At 35.2% G+C, this 19,149-nt stretch overlaps 1 protein-coding gene across 17 annotated transcripts in view; it reads left to right on the top strand.

Annotated features, from left to right (window-relative positions):
- Window positions 1–19,149, top strand: part of PARD3 (par-3 family cell polarity regulator) — a 661,972-nt gene that overhangs the window by 397,087 nt on the left and 245,736 nt on the right. For 11 of the 17 annotated variants that reach the window (XM_060658990.3, XM_060658982.3, XM_060658991.3 and 8 more), the window contains 3 exons: window positions 890–1,029; window positions 3,835–3,963; window positions 6,336–6,374. In XM_060658990.3, the coding sequence (XP_060514973.1) occupies window positions 890–1,029; window positions 3,835–3,963; window positions 6,336–6,374 (308 nt within the window). The remainder of the gene's footprint in view (window positions 1–889; window positions 1,030–3,834; window positions 3,964–6,335; window positions 6,375–19,149) is intronic. The other 6 variants (XM_060658996.3, XM_060658994.3, XM_060658995.3 and 3 more) reach the window with 1 other exon arrangement.

The raw sequence follows: 19,149 nt of genomic DNA, 5'->3' as shown, positions 1-19,149 counted from the left end.
TTCATTTATTTTTGAGAGAGACAAAGCATGAGCTGGGGAGGGGCAGAAAGAGAGACACAGAATCTGAAGCAGTCTCCAGGCTCTGAACTGTAAGCACAGAGCCCAGTGCAGAGCTTGAACTCAAGAGCCGTGAGAGCATGACTTGAGCCGAAGTCAGACACGCAACTGACTGAGCCATCAGGCACCCCTCAGTACTTTTAAACATAATATGATGATCCGTAGACTTGCTAGCTATGAGCAGAGATGGGGTCTTCACTGGATAATTTGCCTTTGTATTTTATTTTAAAAATTTTACTGATTAATTGATCGAGAGTATGTAGGGTGAGATTTAGGTGAACAAATCTAGGTCCTGTCAGTAAATTGTTGTAATTACAGTTTTGGGAGGTTCTGATATCTGTATCTAGTAAAACTTCTCTTTTCCCTATTTCTTTTCCATCTCCTGATCATTTTCTCTTTCCTTGCTTCATCTCCTATCCTTTAAATCTGGATACCAGTATTGCACAATAATGATTGATTTTGGGGGTACTTGGATTGTGTCAGAATTTTTTCCCACATGGAGAGTTAAATTTATTTCACACGAAACATTCAGGCCAGTTTAAAACGTTTAGCTGTAGTATTTGTATATTACCTTTCATTTGTCTTGGACTAGATTCACATTTCTTCTTAGATTAAAGAATTTTGAAGTATAAACCATTTAAAGCTTCCATAATTTAGTCTACTTTGAAAAAGCTATTAAAATCTTTATGGTATTAAAAGCAATGTAGGCCCCTGTGAACACTACAAAATGTCAAGTTTAGGTAGAAAATAACAAATCCTTTATGTGCCATACACCTGTGAAATTCAAGGTATCTCATTTTATTTACTTCTTTTGTTGTTGTTATATGTTTAGGTACAGAAGGTTTGGGATTCAGCATCACTTCCCGAGATGTAACAATAGGTGGCTCAGCTCCAATTTATGTGAAAAACATCCTCCCCAGGGGGGCCGCCATCCAGGACGGCAGACTCAAGGCAGGAGATAGACTTATAGAGGTGAGTGACTTCTGAAAGTCAAAAGTGCTGTGAGTGTTAAAAAGTTCCATTTATAAGGGTCAGTTCATTTGTCACATTTTCATAAATATGAAAATAAATTATATATTTTAACAGAAGTACACATCATAAAACAGTGAATTTCTGCTTTACTTCTACTTTTTTCTATGTTATTTGATGAGAAATATCTTTTCATTGAATTTGCTCATAAATTTTTAGTTACTCAGACATTTGGTTTATGAGATAACATTTGTCATTATGTAAGTACAGTGTCTGTTAGGTTATATTTCTAGATGGCTTTAAATTTATGTCTGGTAATATAGAAATGATATCTAGTTTGTAATCAGAACACAGACAAATGTAATAAATGAAAACAGTGTGTCTTGATGAGAGGAAATTTTGAAATGGCAGCATGGAGAATGAATTGAGACATAAAAATCAAATGTCAGAAAGAAAATAGTTTTTCAGAATTTCCTTTTCTGTACCTCAGGAGTTTCGGTTCATCGGTCTTTGAGACCATCTTAGACATACGTAAACATACATAGAAATTTCTGTGTGTGTGATCATTTGTATATATAGAAATAAAAGGAAGAAAGATTGAAAAAATCTTACTAGTCATTTTTCTTAGTGTTTTCTTCCAAGAACATAGTCTGTATTCTTAGCAGCATATATTGTGTTTCCTAATTTTAACTAGTATTCAAACACTAATGTTAAGAGGACATTTTTATTGCATTACCTTTTCTTCTTTACTCATAACTTCATATGTAGTTTTGAATTCTGCAGATTGAGGTTTCTTGAAAAGTAATTGAGCAAAGGATTGCCTTTCAGATTTTTCTATGTCCACATTTTGGGCCTAGATTTCTTAAATCTTACTTCTTTCCTGGTCGTATTGTTCATGTGACACCATTTTTTAAAGGGGCACTGATAAAATCTAAATAAAAGGAAAAGTCTGAGTATGAATTATATTTAGAGTGTTGTTTCCAGAAAGGACCACTTGTCCTTGGGGTGTAAACTGAGTAGTATTAGTCCAAATTTGCATTTGTAGCTTTTTTTTTAAGTAGTAGGAAGCTCACACAGGACTTGAATCTAGTCATCTTTGCCTCTGAGTGTCAAAAATGTGTGTCCTGCACCAGCCCCACTTCCTTCCTTCCTTCCTTCCTTCCTTCCTTCCTTCCCTTTCCTTTCCTTCCTTCCTTCCTTCCCTTTCCTTTCCTTCCTTCCTTCCTTCCTTCCTTCCTTCCCTTTCCTTTCCTTTCCTTCCTTCCTTCCTTCCTTCCTTCCTTCCTTCCTTCCTCCCTCCCTCCCTCCCTCCCTCCCTTCTTTCCTTTCCTTTCCTTTCCTTCCTTCCTTCCTTCCTTCCTTCCTCCCTCCCTCCCCCCCTCCCTCCCTCTCCCCCTCCCTCCCTCCCTTCCTTCCTTCCTTCCTTCCTTCCTTCCTTCCTTCCTCCCTTCCTTTCCTTCCTTCCTTCCTTCCTCCCTTCCCTTCCCTTCCCTTCCCTTCCCTTCCCTTCCCTTCCCTTCCCTCCCTTCCTTCCCTTCCTTCCCTTCCTTCCCTTCCTTTGCTTTCCTGCTTGCTTTCTTGCTTTCTTGCTTGCTTTCTTTCCTCACATAATTGCTTTACTCTCAACACATCACAAAGGCAGTATTTCTATTTTTGAACATTGGGAAGAACCTCCAACCTGTATTTCTTTAGAGTTAGGTTTTATTTTCTGTAGCTGTCAGCTTTCTTTGAAACTGCATATTCAAACATTTTAAGCCTAACTTTCCACGATTTGTACTTGTAGCTATACAGTATCAACAATCTTTTGAGCAGTTTTTCTGAGCATCTGGAAATTGGAACGCATATCTTAAAAAAAATAGTATCAAATCAGTAATTTTTTTATTACCTGGAAATTTTTCCTTTCTTTAAACCTATTATTCTTAAATCTTTCACACATTCACTTACTAGTATACATTGTGTGGTGGTAGATTGTGTTTGGTGGAGAAGGAAAGGTTCCAAAACATATTTTAACTACAAGGATATTTTGATATTACAATTTAAATAATATACTTTGTTGCCTTTGACAAAATTTTATTTTTGTCTAAAGTGAATACTGAATAGTTTTTAAAAGAAATTTTCACTTTTATTTCTTTTAAGTGTATAGTGCTATCTGATAATGTTATACTTCTTAAAGATCAAAATGATGAGATTCCTCAGGAATTGGCTATTTTAAATCTCTTTGTTTTGGTAGAATTCTCTTAAACCATTGAAAAATATTGAGGTATTGCTACCTCAAACTATTGCTACCCCTTCAAAAATATTATTATCATTCTGCATTCTTCCTTAATGCTTGCCTTTTAGGGATAAAAAGTTATCTTTATAGTTTTCAGTAAAATTTCATTGAAAGTTATACCAAAAAATTTTAGTGTGGTTTTACTATCCCCTATAACCTTGTTATTTTCTTATAAGAAAATCTATGATACACAAGGCCATCAAGATATCTCAGTTCAAAGCCAGTAAGTTTTGTGTTAACATGATAATTTGGATATAGTGTTTGTTTATTGCTTGTTACTTGTTAGTGCTCTGGTAGCTGTGGCTTTTGGTTTATTAAAGAGCACTAAAAGATTTACTGCTTCCTGGCTCACTTCTAGATGCCTAGTCTATATTTCTTTGTTAACCACAACAGCCTGGTGGCTAGCAGATCATGGAAGAATTTACCATGAAATGAATTGTGCTCCATCGTAGACATGATTGGTTCTACGATGTGTGTCTTTTCTTCTGTCTTACGTTTGCATAGGATTGCAGCTGAAAACTTTTTATTTGTTTTAGGTAAATGGAGTTGATTTAGCAGGCAAATCCCAAGAGGAAGTTGTTTCCCTGTTGAGAAGCACCAAGATGGAAGGGACCGTGAGCCTTCTGGTCTTTCGCCAAGAAGATGCCTTCCACCCAAGGGAACTGGTGTGTAAATTTAGAGCAGATGAATGATTTCTGATGAACATGAGCCAGGGATCTGGGCTAGCCACCTGATGGCCCATGTTTACTAAGACATTTTCCAAGTAGTGTATATGTTTTATATATCTTTCAGCCTTAACTGAATATAAGCATTTTTTTCTTATATTCTTTTTAGTTTCGGAAATAGATATTCACAATTTTGAATGTAGGGGTCTTTAAAAATCAAATTACATGGATATTTCATGTTTATTACTGAACGCTTTCAGATGGACTGATTGAATACAGAGATGTTGATTATTTCATAACTGTCACTTCAAAGGCTGGTGTTGAAAACGTGCCATCTTCTCCACTACATATGACAAATTTTCATATTTCAGATTTCATAATGCATTTAGCTAAACCAAATAAAGCTTCTTGCTTACTGTTGTATGAAAAGAGTACCTTAAAGTATTATTGTTGAAAGTAAGGAGTCCTGAGTGGCACTGAGTCCCATGGCCATCAATTACTAATATAGACCTTATTTGGAATGACACAGAAACAAAAAGGCATTTGTTTGCTATTTATTTCATTTTTTATATGTGTATCAATATGTCTACATTCAAGAGGTATTTACATAGTATTGGTGTGAATGAAATATGTATACTAAACTGACATAGTTTGAATGTTTTTCTGCAAAAAGTGCCAGGTTTCATTTATTGTGTAAAAACAACATAATTGGAGGAATCACTTTTATCTTTTGATGTGGTAAGAAAATTGTTTTATTTCTGGGACAAGTGGTATTTTAAATATTTCAAAACAGATTTGAGTTGGGCCATATAAGAACATTTGACATCTCTTTCAGTTAGTTCTTAGGCTGTCTGTAACAATTAATCTGTATCTACTGGAGTGTCAAGGTTTAAGGGGGCCCAGTTCCCAAATTTGCCCTGTCTCTTATGGCATAAGAGCCTTAAGTCTCTTATGCTGATATTTCAAGTATGGATGTGTTGTGGTTATTAAAATTTTCTTTTTATCATAAGCCAGATATATTTCAGTGTAGGAATACTACATCCCCAGGTTACCCAAATTTACTGTGATTTCATGGAATTTCAGATTGTGATAGGGCTGAAAACTGAACACTTGTGTTTTAAGTAGATTTTGAAAATTATAAAAATGTCTTTATTTCTATTTTAAAATGTTGAATGCATTATTTCTGAATTTAAATTCAGTTTTCCATTTTCCCCCCACTGTTATCCAATTTTGTGCTTAAAATGCCACCTGATCCTAAATCTGGAGATGTCTCTATTAAATTGTAAATGAGCACTTAAAAAAAAAAAATACTAGGCTTTAGCTGTGATTTGCTGAAGCTTTAATTCTTCCTCGGTACATCTTAGCCTGTGTAATAGTTAGCATCATCAGATTGCCAAAGCCCAAACACCACTCTTCAGCGGGCCCTTCTCAGACTTAGTGCCAACAGGCAGCCAGCTTAAGGTTATTCAGGTTCTTCTTGTCCAATTTTGATCTTCCAGGCTTCTGTTTTCCCCTTCTGCTGCTTATTTTTTTTTTCTCTTGGTTATTTAATTTATTGCTTGTGAGCTTTTCATTAAGGAGTGAGCCAGTAGGCCGTCAGTCTATTATTCATGTTGCAGCTGCTTTTTAAGATTTCAAAGAATATAATTCTGAAAAACTTAAAGTGGGGGATTGCATTTAAAATGATCTTTGAATCCAATTAACAAAACTCTTTTCCTCTGTTTGGGGTGTCTGTGTTTAAATTCTGTGTCTAAAACAAAATACTTTTATCAATATGTGCCTTTTTTTTTTTTTTTAATAAATCAACCTTTTAAATATCTATCCAATTAAAGCAACTCTATAATATATGAAAAGCATCACATTTATAACCGGTGTAGTATTTATCATATAATACTTGTGGTTCAGACTGTTATTATCTGGTCTAGCTATCAAATTAAAACATACCTCATAACTTTGACGTAGTTGGGAAATGCAAAAAACAGAATTAGAACAGTGCCACGAATAGAGAGGCAGTCTGGTGAGATTTGTTTTCTTCCAAATAATAAATTCATGATATACTGTAAGTGAGGGAGTCAGAATTTACATCTAGGAAAATGTCTTAACATACACGTACACACACACAAGATAATATAACTGTATCATATGCACACACACACACACACATACACACACACACATACATATAAGATAATATAATCACATCAGTGAAAGTTTGGAAGACAGTAATACATCAGCCATAATATAATCACCCGCCTTATATTTTGTGGAATTTAAGAACCAGCAAAATTTCCTGTAGAGTCAAGCTTTGTGTCCCTGTGTGTTGAAGATGGCTTCGGTCAGTCTGTATTTATATTTTTCTTCAATTCTTCTAGAATGCAGAGCCAAGCCAGATGCAGATTCCAAAAGAAACGGTAAGAGCTTTGTCTTTTGCAGGATGCAGAGATGTTGAAGAGATAAATGGAACTAACTTCTGACTAATTAAATATGAAGTTACTTGTCCTCCCTCTTCCTCACTCACAATAGATACTACATAGGTTCATTAAATTCCCAACTGGTCTCATCTTAAGGTGACTTATTGTTAATACCCTAGATGGATAATGTTTCATGATTTCCTTTGGGTAAACAGGGTTAGAACAGAGAGAGACATTAGAATAGTTTGCTGTTCACCTTCACAATAAGAGGGACCAAAATTTGGTAAGTGTGGTAGTTTGACATACATATAAAAGTCTTCATGAGTTGTGACATGTTATATTTTCAGTGGCTACAAAGTAAAAACATAAATAAAAAAGAAGACTTGATTCAGGCACAGAAAAAATAGGGAGGGCTGAAAGCACAATAAAATATCATAAACAGAAAAAATAAAATGATACATCTGTAATTAGGCTAAACATATTAGTTGTCATATTAACTTATAGCCATTACAAGTATTTTACTTATTATAAGTTAATGTAGCATATTATAACAGGTAATTTCTCTTAATAAAGGTAACCACTCACAGCTTAGATTAAAATGCAAACCTAGTTCTATTCTGTTAAAGAGACAAATCTTAATACGACCTGGAAATAAAGGAGTAAGTTGAGTTCTAGCAGGCAATGCTAATGTAATGAAAGTAGGGATTGCCATATCAGCCTTTTCAGTCTCTGAAAGTATGGTTTTTAGTGTGGTTGCACGGCATGGGATAAAAAGATAGGATGTTTTATATTGACACATAACATCCAGTAGAAATTCTAACAGTCATGATCCTTTATACATCAAACAACATGGCATAAAGCATATCATTCCCAAATTCTTCTAAGTACAAAGAAAATGTAACAAAACCATATCTCCAGTGGATGATGCTAGTGTATATTTTTCAAAACTGTCATATTAGGTAGAAAAAAAAAATAAGAGTGTGAAGAATTTGAATAACATAGTTAACATGTTTGGTTTCTCTTTACATACTCATAAACAGATAACTTTGAATGTAATAAACAAAATGTTATTTGAAAATATTCTATAATCACAATCATGGTTAACAAGTCAGACCTCGGAGGAAAATCAGTAAACAACCTTGAAAATATTACACATTCAGAAATATGAGTGATAGAAAATTTATCATAGTTTTTTATTCATAAAATCAGTTGGTCAGTGATAACTAATCAAAATCACAATGGTATTTGTGTATGAATATGGTGGGAATAGGTGGAAAGGGTAGGGGAAATTGGACAGATTGATCTTAAAGAATTTCAACTGGGCACAAGTGTGATCTGTACTATTTCATAGGCAATAATGACGGCAAAATGTACTGTAGAGCTAAAATTCTTAAGATAGCATGATATTTGTTACAGGAATAGACAAAGAGAACATTTGAACACATTAGCAAAATAGAAACAGACCTGATGTATATGTTAAAAGTGGTATTTCAAAATAGTGGTAAACTATGGTTTATTTCATGTTTTAAAAAATTGGCTATTCACTTTAAAAAGTTACATTTTTTTTCTCACCATACACCAAAGTAAATCCCAGTTGGTTATGAAATTAAACTTTAAACAATATTAAAAATCATTTAAAAATATGTAAACAAGAATATAAATTAAAAATATGTGAAAAATCTCTGTTAACTTTGGGTACTGAATGTTTGTCCAAGCAGGGCAAAACCAAAATGTCATTAGAAAAATAGATTTATTTGTGTGTGTGTGTGTGTGTGTGTGTGTGTGTGCATGCGTGTGTGTAACTTTTGTATAGCAGTAACCATACCATGAAATAGTGAAAAGGTAAATGCCAAACAGGGGAAGTATTTTGCAATGTGACCGTCGGTAAATAACCACCCCTTTATTGTTAGAATCTTCTTACAGAGCTTTTAGCAAAACAGAATGATTTCACACATAAAGTTCAGTTAACCCTTGAATGAGGGTTTGAATGGCGTGGGTCCAAGTATATGTGGATTTTTTTTTTCTTTTATAAATATGGTGCAGTACTGTAAACGTATTTTTTCTTCCTTATGATTTATTTAATAGTATTTTCTTTTCTCTAGTTTACTTTATTGTAAGAATACGCTGTATAATACATATCACAAAATAGGTGTTAATCGACCATTTCTGTTATCGGTAAGGCTTCTGGTCATCAGTAAGCTATTGGTGAAGTTTTTGGGTAATTAAAAGTTATATGAGGATTTTCTAGTGTGTTGGGGCAGGGGGGAGTTGGGGGCATTGCCCATAATCACCACCTGTTAAGGTCTAGGACAGTGTGAGACAGAAAATCTTGCTGTAAGCTGTAAAGATAGACATATTCTCTGAAAACATTTAGGCAGTCCTGGTGAGGAAATTGATAATTAGTCTTGACCTTTTCAATCACTAAAGGGAAGAAGTGACATGGGCTTTCAATGGAGTATTCCACTGAGAATTCCAAGGTCCATTTCATTCCACTTCTCACCCACTAGCCTTGTGTGTTCAAGAGAAAATTTGCCCAGCAAATGACAATCCAATCACTAACAAAAGAAGTTATATGCATATGTATGTGGGTCTGATTTCTGATTACAATGGAAATTTTTTCTAATGAGGGTTTTCTGAACTGAGTCAGAAATCCCAGTTTTTTTTCTAAATATTTTCTTTTCCGTTTCTTGGTGTTTTGTTGTTGTTGTTTATTTGTTTTGTTTTTACTGTGTCCTCTCACATCTGTGCCTTTGTTCCTGCTCTTACTATGTATATAATATAATACCATTTTGGGTTTTTAAAGGCTTCATGTTACATTTATAACTTAAAAAAAATTGACTTCCTGGGCCTCTGCTTCTCTTTGCACCTTTTGAGGGCAAGTCATTAAATTCATTCAAGGCTTGAAATTCTCTGATATTTGTTATTTAAACTTTTATGTAATTGTACGCACCTCGAGAATAGATAGGTCCTAAAACTCAATTAATCGTTTGTTCGTTGATTATTACAATGACCCATAACTGATTTAGTCTGAGAAATTGAAAATATGTCATTAAGGTATGTTGAGTAAGTTCAGTGACTACTAGACCTCTTGAATTGATGAGATATAAGTTTTCTGTACGTCTTCTAAATATCATCTTAATTAATGAGAGCAGCAGATTGTCTTCTAAATATCATCTTAATTAATGAGACCAGCAGATTGTAGCCAGGGTGCAGTGGTACAAGAACATGTAGTTCTTGGGTCCCAAATACACCAGGTTCAGACGCTTGCTCCTGACAAAATCCAGAGGCAGAGAGACGGCTGGAGGTGAAACAAGAGAGGGGTTTATTTCAGTGAGGCCAACACCAGGAAGACAGTAGGCTAATATCTCAGAGATTGTCTCCAAAGTGCTGAATATACTTCTAGGTTTATATAAGGAAAATGTGGAGCAAAGGTCGGTGGGTACAAGTGTTGCTGGGTGAACTGGAGAGACCACAGGCCCTGAGGCCTCAACCCAGCCTGTCCCAAAGATGGCACCAAAGGCTCTTGGTCTTGTTACGAGAAAGCATTCCAGGACAGAAACAATAGAGCATACGAGAGACATAAGCAAGAATGTTTATTAAAGTGAGAGTATACTCTAGGGTGCCTGGGTGGCTCAGTCGGTTAAGCATCCAACTCTTGGTTTTGACTCAGGTCATTATCTCCTGGTTTGTGAGTCTGAGCCCTGCATCAGGCTCTGTGGCTACAGTGTGGAGCCTGCTTAGGTTTCTCTGTCTCGCCCTCTCTCTCTGTTCCTCCCCCCACTTGGGCTCTCTTTCTCTCTGTCTCTCAAATAAATTAACTTGAAAAAAAAATCTAAAAAAAGTGAAAGTATCCTCTCAAGATGTGAGAGTGTCCTGGGGGTTGGGTTTCTATCTTATATTGAAGGTGTGGAATATCCACTACTTGGGGTGGGGATTTCTCAGAAGCAGGTTTTGAGCCTTTCCTTCCTTATTTGGTCAGGGGTTTCTGGCCTACTTTGTCAGCCATCTTGGGCCTATCTGGTTTGATCCAGCTTCTTGTGGTTTTGTTTTGGATTGTTGCCAGGACAGGCAACTGACTTTCTCAGGAGCTGGCCTTGACTTCCTTTTTCTTGGCCTCCAGGTCTTCTGTTAGAACCTAACTAACTGTCTCTAACACATACAGGTGGGCAGTGAATGTCGAGTTGATCATTGTCTTGGGGTCAGTCACACTTGGGTCTTGCTGGCTCAGGGGAGTCCTTATTGCCTGAGGGGCTAGTTTTGGTTCCCATGAGGACATGATTTGCCCACTGTGTCTTTTGCCTCAGTTAAGAGATAAGCTGAAAACAAGATCTTAATCTATTAGAAAGTACAGATTGAGGTCAAAATGGAAATAGTTGAAGTCCTTTTTTAAGATTAGAAACTTTAGCTTCAAGTTGCCAATTCAGGATTGAACAAAATGCCAAAATATTTAACAGAGGCTCAGTGTCACTTGCTCTATGCCCTGAACATAACTCCTTTGTCTCCGAGAAGTTTATTTACTCGATAGAAAGCACTCTTATGTGGATGTCCTGGTTGGACAAGACAGTACTTGGGTGTACTAAGTCACGGTGCTTCTCCAGAGAAATGGAACTAATAGGATACATCTGTGTTTAGGAAGAGATTTTAGCATAACAGATTATCTAGTGTGATTGTCAGGGCCACCAAGTCCAAATCTGCAGTGTTTCAGTCAGCGGATTGCAGACCCTGGAGAGCCACTGGTGCAGATGACTTCTGATGTCAGTCTCCTGGACAATCTCCTCTTGGTTCAGGAAGGCCTGTGAGTTTTGGTTGACCTTTAACTGATTGAATGGGCTCCACCCACATTGTGGAGGCTTGTGTTTTATCTAATTTAAATATGAATCTCATTCAAAAACACCCTACAAGCTGACATATAAAAAATTAACATCACAATGAGTTATTGGATTTACCTGCTGGCTAGAAGGCCTTAACTTACCAAAGTGTCAGTTTCTTCATTGGCTTCAAATAGGACTAATGCAAACTTGCTTACTGAGCCCCCAAGAACTCTTGAGTAAGATCCATGTCAAAATATAATTTTTTTAATGTTTATTTTTGACAGTGCAAGTGGGGGAGGGGCAGAGACAGAGGGAGACACAGAATCTGAAGCAGGCTCCAGACTCAGCTGTCAGCACAGAGCCCAATACAGGGCTCTAACTCATGAACTCCGAGAACATGACCTGAGCCTAAGTCAGACGCTTAACTGATTGAGCCACCCTGGTACCCCCAAAATATAATTTTATGTTAAACAGATTCAAGGCTGTTAGATAAGAGTAGGACTTTAGAATAATATGGTTTAGGGATGATACTAGACATTAAAGGTAAGATATAGTCCATGCTTTAATGTCATGAATTCAAAATGCATTCCAAGAGAGTAAGTGGGTTCTCTTTATGGAAACTGCAGGGAAACATTGGGGAGTCTTTGAGAACCTCCCTGAAGATCAGGAGGCATCTTGATAGGCTACCTTCAGAAGATTTAGTCTTGATTTAGAGATTTAATGAGCTAGGTAATAAGCATCATCATTAATAGGTTCATTTAACTAATGGTTATAGTAGATCAAGTAAATGCTACCATAATGACCCCACTGTAAAATGAGAAAACTGTAGAAGAAATTAAGAGAACAATCCCATTTGCAATAGCATTAAGAAAATGAAATACTTAGGAATAAATTTAACCAGGGAGGTGAAAAATCCGAATACTGAAAACTGTAAGACATTGGTGAAAGAAGTTGACGGTGACACAAATAAATGGAAATGTCCTCAGTGCTCATGGATTTAAAGGATTAATATTGTGAAAATGTCCATATTGTAGATCACCCAAAGTGATCTACAGATTTAATGCAATCCCTATCAAAATCCCAGTGATGTTTTTTCACAGACATGGAAAAACAATACTAAAATTCACACTGAACTATTAAAGACCCCTGGCAGCCATGTTAAGAGAGAACAGCTAAATTAGAGTCATTACACTGCCTCTGAGAAGCTTATTTACTTGATAGTAAGTATCAATAAAGTATTGATCATAAACTATCAATATAGTTTGAACTGCCTGAGTTCAAACTATATTACAAAGCTACAGTAATCAAAACAGTAAAGTATTGGCATAAAAAGGGATATACAGGCTCAATGGAACAGCATAAAGAGCCCAGAAATAACCCTATCTATATATGGCCAATTTAATTATGATAAGGGACCCAAGAATATATAATGGGGAAATGATAGTTGTGTTGAGAAAACTTGATGCCCACATGCAAAAGAATGAAACTACAGTTGTATTTTACACCATACACAAATTTCAACACAAATGGATTAAAGATTTAAGTGGATTTATGAAACCATGAAACTCCGAGAAGATAGAGTGGGTAGCAACTTGAAGTTGGACTTGCTGCTGATTTTTTGGATTTGACACCAAAAACAAAAATAAACAATAGCAACTACGTCAAATTAAAAAGCTTCTGCACAGCAAAGGAAATCAACAGAATGAAAAGACTACCTATAGAATGGGAGAACATGTTGGCAAATCATCCATCTGATAAGGGGTCAATATCCAAGATACATGAAGAACTCATACAGCCCCATAGCAAAAAATCCAAACAGTCTGATTTAAAAATAGGCAGAGGAACTGAATAGAAGTTTTTCCAGAGAAGACATACAAATGACCAAGAGATCCATAAAAAAGTACTATGTTTCTATTTTGTTTGGCCTTTAACTGAGCATCATTGATCATCAGGGAAATGCAAATCAAAATCACACGAATAACCTCACAACTGTTAGAGTGACTATCATCAAAATGACAAGCAAAATGACAAGTGTTGGGAGAATGTGGGAAAAGGGAACCCTGTGCACTGTTGATGGGGGATGTAAATTGGTGCAACTACAATGGAAAATAGTATTGAGGTTTCTCATAACATTAAAAATAGAACTGTATGATCTAGCAATCCCACTTTTGAGTATATATGCAAAGAAATTGAAATCAGGATCCCAAAGAGATCCCTGCACTCCCCTATTCATTGTAACTTTTTTTTACAATAGCCGAGATATGGAAATAACCTAAGTGTTCATCAATAGATTAATAGAAAAAGAAGATGTAATACACACACACACACACACACACACACACACACACACACACACACACACACACTGGAATGTTATTCAACCACGAGAAAGAAGGACATCCTGCCATTTGCAACAGCACAGATGGACCTTGAGGGCATTATAGTAGAAGAAAGAAGTCACAGAAGCAAATATTATATGGTATCATTTATAGGTGGAATCTAAAACAGCCAAACTCATAGGAACAGACTAGAATGATGTTTACCAGAGCCTGGGTGATGGCAGGAACCAGGAGATGTGGTTAAAGAGTGTAAGCTTCCACTTATAAGATGAAGAAGTTCTGGGGATCTAATGTACAGAATAATGATTATAGTAAGTAGTATAATAATTATATGCTTGAAAGTTGCAAAGAGAATAGACTGTAACTGTTCTTACCACAAAAAGAATATATAAGTATGTGATGGGTGGAGGTGTTAGCTAATGATTTTTCAATATGGTAATCATTTTTCAATGTCAGTATATCAACTCAACCCATCGTACACCATAAACTTTCACAATGATATGTATTAATTATATCTCAAAAAAGCTGGAAAGAAAAAAAAAAAACTTAAGTCAGACAAAGCAAAGAGGAAGCATAAGGAGGGAGAGGATTTTGGTTCATTACATCTCCATCAATATTTTTATACAAATTCATTGTGTTAAACTCGTCATCAAGCACTTCTGCAGGCCTATAATGTAAATTAATTTTGATACTCTAGAGAACACATAAAAGTATACAAAAACTTTCTTTTTGAGTTTTTTGATGGAGAATTATACTATCATATACTAATCATATGTTGACCTTAATTGTTTGGTTTTGAGCAGCAAATATTGCTATTGTCACAAAACATTTTATAACATCTTGTACTATTAAATGCTCAAACTTATTTTAAACTTATAATTCAAAGGAAAAAGCTTGAATTAAATGGCTGAAACTTTTTTTTTTTTTTAATTTATTTTTTTCTAGTAATCTCTCTATCCAACATGGGGCTTGAACCTAACGACCCTGAGACCAAGAGTCTCAGGCTCTTCCAACTGAGTCAGCTAGGCGCCCTAATTCAAACTTATTTTAAAACTATGTTTCTCCAAAGTTGGGATAGAATAATGTTTTCATGATATTACAAATATCATAATGATTTTGTAGAGTCAATCTCTGTGTTAACTTTAAGGAATTCATTTGAAATTGCTTACTATTACTACAGTAAGATAGGGGTTCCTTAGTGTTTGGTGTGCTTTCCCTGAGAAATCTATCTTAGTTATTTTTTTTATTGTTCTCCTTTGTGGATAGTAATAAAATTAATATTTTTTAAATTTATTATATGATTTATTTGCTGTTGAACTCTTAGGTTATTTTTTTAATATTGGTAGAAATATCTATTTTAAAATGAAAAGTGTTTTAGGTATAGCAAAACTATTCTGGATTAGTTATTACATATAATTTTTATTCTGAAATGTTAGACTTTCAAAAATAGCACAGAGACTTCCAGTATACCCTTCACCACATTCCCCAATTGTTATTATTTAACCACATTAGATACATAATTATCTTTCATCCTCCACTCCCCATCTGTCTACTTTTTTCTCCTTTTCTTCTCACTATATATTTTTTTTTCTGAACTGAGAATAAGTTGTAGATGTAATTCCCCTTTATCTGTAAATATTTCACTGTGTCTATCCTAATAACAAGGACATTTTCTTATGTAACCACATTATAGTTACCAAAATCATGAAACTAACATTGGTTTTACAGTATTGTAGTACCACTTGCCCCAATTAATGTTCTCTATTGCAAGCAGAGATGAATGAATGAATGAATGAATGAATGAATTCATATGAATCAAATTCTGCTCTGGTTTCCAATTCAGGACCATGTGTGGAATTTAGTTGTCATGTCTCTTTTGTCTTCCTTAATGTGGAACACTTCTTCAGTTTATCTTTCCAGTTTTGAAGAACAAGTTACTTTGAGAATATGCCTCAATTTGGATTTGTGTGGAATTTTTTAATTTGATAAGGATTTTTATGACTTGACATTATAGATTAATAACTGTAAAAAACATTTTGTTATCAGTATTTATATAATCAAGCAAATCAATTCTTTAGATTTTACTTATTTTATGTCTACCATTTGATTTGGAATAGAGTACAGTAAGGCCAGATGTGACATTTTGACTTTGCTAATAAGAATAATTAACCTTAACATATCAGCACAGATACTGTGTATAAACATTCATCACACATATGGGATAAACTGAAGTGTGTAACTTAAAGAAACTTTGGAGGGTTATTCTTTTGTGCAATAACTAAATGAAGCCAAGATAACTTCTCTTTAAAAAAAAATCCTCCTCTTTATATTAAAAACAAGAATGGTTCTTCCTATGTGTGATAACTGCACGTTATTTAAGCTCTTTGTATTGAATAAATGTAATCTTTTGTAAGCCTTTTGTTAGCTTGAGAGTATGACGTTCTGCGTTACTGCATAATGGTTTTGTGAGAGCTACCATAAGATTTCCCCTCCCGGCACCAGCCCCTTCCCAACATGTATAACCATCCTCCTATCCCTTCTTTCCCACACTGGGTTTTTGAAGAGCAAGAGAAATTAAAGAAATGGCACATAGTGGGATTTTTATAGTACAAAAAGTAGCGTATAGTGGATGGTATGAAATTCAGTCAGCGTAGAGGGGAAAAATCACCTGCAATTATGTGACTTCAGTGCCACCATTTTGATGTGTACTTTTTAAAATGATTTTCTTCTTTACCGATGTAGCTAATATATACATGTCCTTGGCACATATCATGTAGGTAATGAATGTTATGTCCTAAGCAGAAGGACACAGTGATATATTCCTCTTAATGCTTTTACTGAGGAGACAGACATTAAAGAATTTATTAAAATAGGATATCAAGGCTTATACTGGGTGAAGTATTAGAAGTTAAGAAAGCTCACAGGATAAAACCCAATTTCTTAGTCATAAATGTTTTTCTCTTCCCCCAAATGGGACACTTTCTAAAGACATGTTAATAGCTGAATAGTGTTAATCTACTTAATATCATATGTAAAGGTTGTTTTTAATTTTTAGCTGTCCTATTAAAGCAGTGGACATCTGAACAGTTAAATCTTTGTTCCTGACCTCTGGTAGTTTTTTTGGGACATATTACTAAAGTACTATTTCTGGGTTAAATGATAAACAAAATGTAGAGGCTTTTGATAAGCATTGTCAAATTGACTTCTATAAATGTCTGTACCTTTTTATATTTCACCAGTAGTGCAAGAAAGTGCCCATTTCACCATACCTTCTGCATTCTTAGATTCATTACTTAAAACAAATTTTTTTCAGCAGTTTGATAAGCTTTGTTGCAAGTAGACGATGATGATGATGATGGTGATTATTTTGGTCCACTTATCTTTCTTTAATGTATTCCTTGTTCACATCTCTCTTATTTGATGTGGCAGTGTTCATCTTTTTGTTTGTACTTCATCAGTTTTGTGTAATAATGATACTACATGGAAAAGGGAGTGAGAAGTCAATTAATTATAGTGGAAAAATGAGCAGCAAAACACCTTGCCGTTCTGCTCACACTCAATGTGTGAGTTTTCCACACCATGTACTTCTGATACCCTCTGGAATTAGTGTTAGACCTCACAAGTTAAGGACTCAGCCCACAAGACTGGCTCCCACTCAGAATATTTTAAAGAGCACACATGGAAAGCCAAATGAAGAGATATACAGGGTGAAGTCTGGAAGTTCTCAAGCTCAAGAGCTACTATTCCTTTGGAGTTGGGGTGTGCCCCTGTTCTGGCACATGGATGTGTTTATCACCCTGGAAGCTCTCCAAACCCCATACTTTTGGGATTTTTATGGATGCCTCATCAATTATTAACTCCATTTTCAGCCCCTCTCCCTCTTTGGAGAATGGGCTTGGACTAAAGTTCCAAACCTCTAATCATGGCTTCTGGTGATAAGAGTCCATTCAGGAGCCACCAAGGAACCCACCAAGTGTCACCTCATTAGAAAAGATATCCCTAACATCCAGAAAATCCCATGGGATTTAGGAGTTCTGTGTCAAACACTCTTACCAGGAATTACAAGGGTTTTTGGAGCTCTGTATCAGGAACTGGGGCCAATGACCAATATATTAGCAGGCATTGAAGGCAGATTTTATATATTTATATTTATCTCCTTTTATTTCACAAATGGTAGAATGTTTGTTGAGTCATTTATTTCAGAGCCTGCAATCAGCTATTGGACTCACATCTGTAATTTTATGGTCCCATATGACATGCATATATATCCTGTTCCTTTTGCCCCTTTTCATAATATTTTGTGCTCTCTTACTAATATCTTAATATACTGAAGCCCAGAGATGACTCTGCTCATGATTATTTTTCAACTACTTAAGATAATCAACTTTTATTTCTTCTCTTATAGATCTACCCATTTTTTCAGATTAACCAGGATCAAAGGGACCTGTGAGCCAGCTGTTTCCCGCAGCTATTGGGACTATTTTCTGGGGAAGAAGGGAACCTGTCTGGGCCTTGGTGCTGCACACTTGTGGCTATTTTTCTATCTCCCTTCAGATATAAGTATTTCTGCTGTTCTGAGGATAGTGGGAAAGCAAATAGCTTTCATAGTGCCCATCCAGCAGGCTTCTTACTTCTAATATGCTAAGCCATAATGCCAGTTTGAGTACTAGGTAAAGGAAAAAATGATAGGTTGCATTAATGCAAAATAACACTCGGGTTGTTCATACGTGTGTACGTGAAAGACGTATGAGCTTGAGTGACATGGTCACGTACAAATGGCTTGAGAGGCAAATTAAAGGAAACGCATTTATTGTGTTTTGTTGAAAGAATTTGACTCAAGAAACAGTTGAATCTGGATGGAAACAATCAAGGTGATAGAAAATTAGTTTCTCCTTTGTATCAGAATGAGGAGATCTCCATATTAGAAAACTTCGTTAAAAAAAGTTCTCTATAATATAGTGGCATTTAAAATGGTTTTTGAAGAGCAAAATTTTTTTAAAACATTTGCTGCCAGAAAATTAAGTTCTAAACGCTGGCATTAATTCCAGTCTTATGTCAAGAGCCAAATGGATTAATAATGAAATATCAAAGGAAAGTACAATCTCTCACTTAAATGTTTTAATGATAATAATGACTTAACACTTGATAAGAAAGCTGAAAAAGAATATTATTCCCATCCTGCAGTTTTCATAATAAATGAAACTTTCCCGTGGAGAAAATAGTCTCCTTTAAGACAGGTTCAGAGTAGGGCATGTCAGGAAATGATTCCACCTTGATTAAAATTTTTCTTCATATATTCAGTCAGCTCCTTATCTTGATTTTTCAAGTAGAAAAATAAATGAGAATTTTAAGCCTTAGTAAAACATTATGGAAATGTAAAAATCAGTAAACATTAAAAAGCCAAACTGAAGATCTAAATCAGTAAATGACAATTAAGAACCTTCCAGACTTGAGGCAAACAGATGTACTCAATGATCAGACCTAAATGTGCCCAGCTAAGGACTATCTTTGGTTTTTAGGTCTTTTTAAATGCAACTTTTCCAGGAATATAAATACTCGTTCTGATTCAGAAAGTATGTTTTGCCTTTAAATACTTCTGAATTTGAAGTAATTCTGAAGGAGGCT

The sequence above is a fragment of the Panthera onca genome, chromosome B4, assembly GCF_046562875.1.
Source record: "Panthera onca isolate mPanOnc1 chromosome B4, mPanOnc1 haplotype 2, whole genome shotgun sequence".
Classification (NCBI taxonomy): Eukaryota; Metazoa; Chordata; class Mammalia; order Carnivora; family Felidae; genus Panthera; species Panthera onca.
The sequence above is the reverse complement of the archived record's forward strand: the minus strand, read 5'-3'. Positions and strand labels throughout refer to the sequence as shown.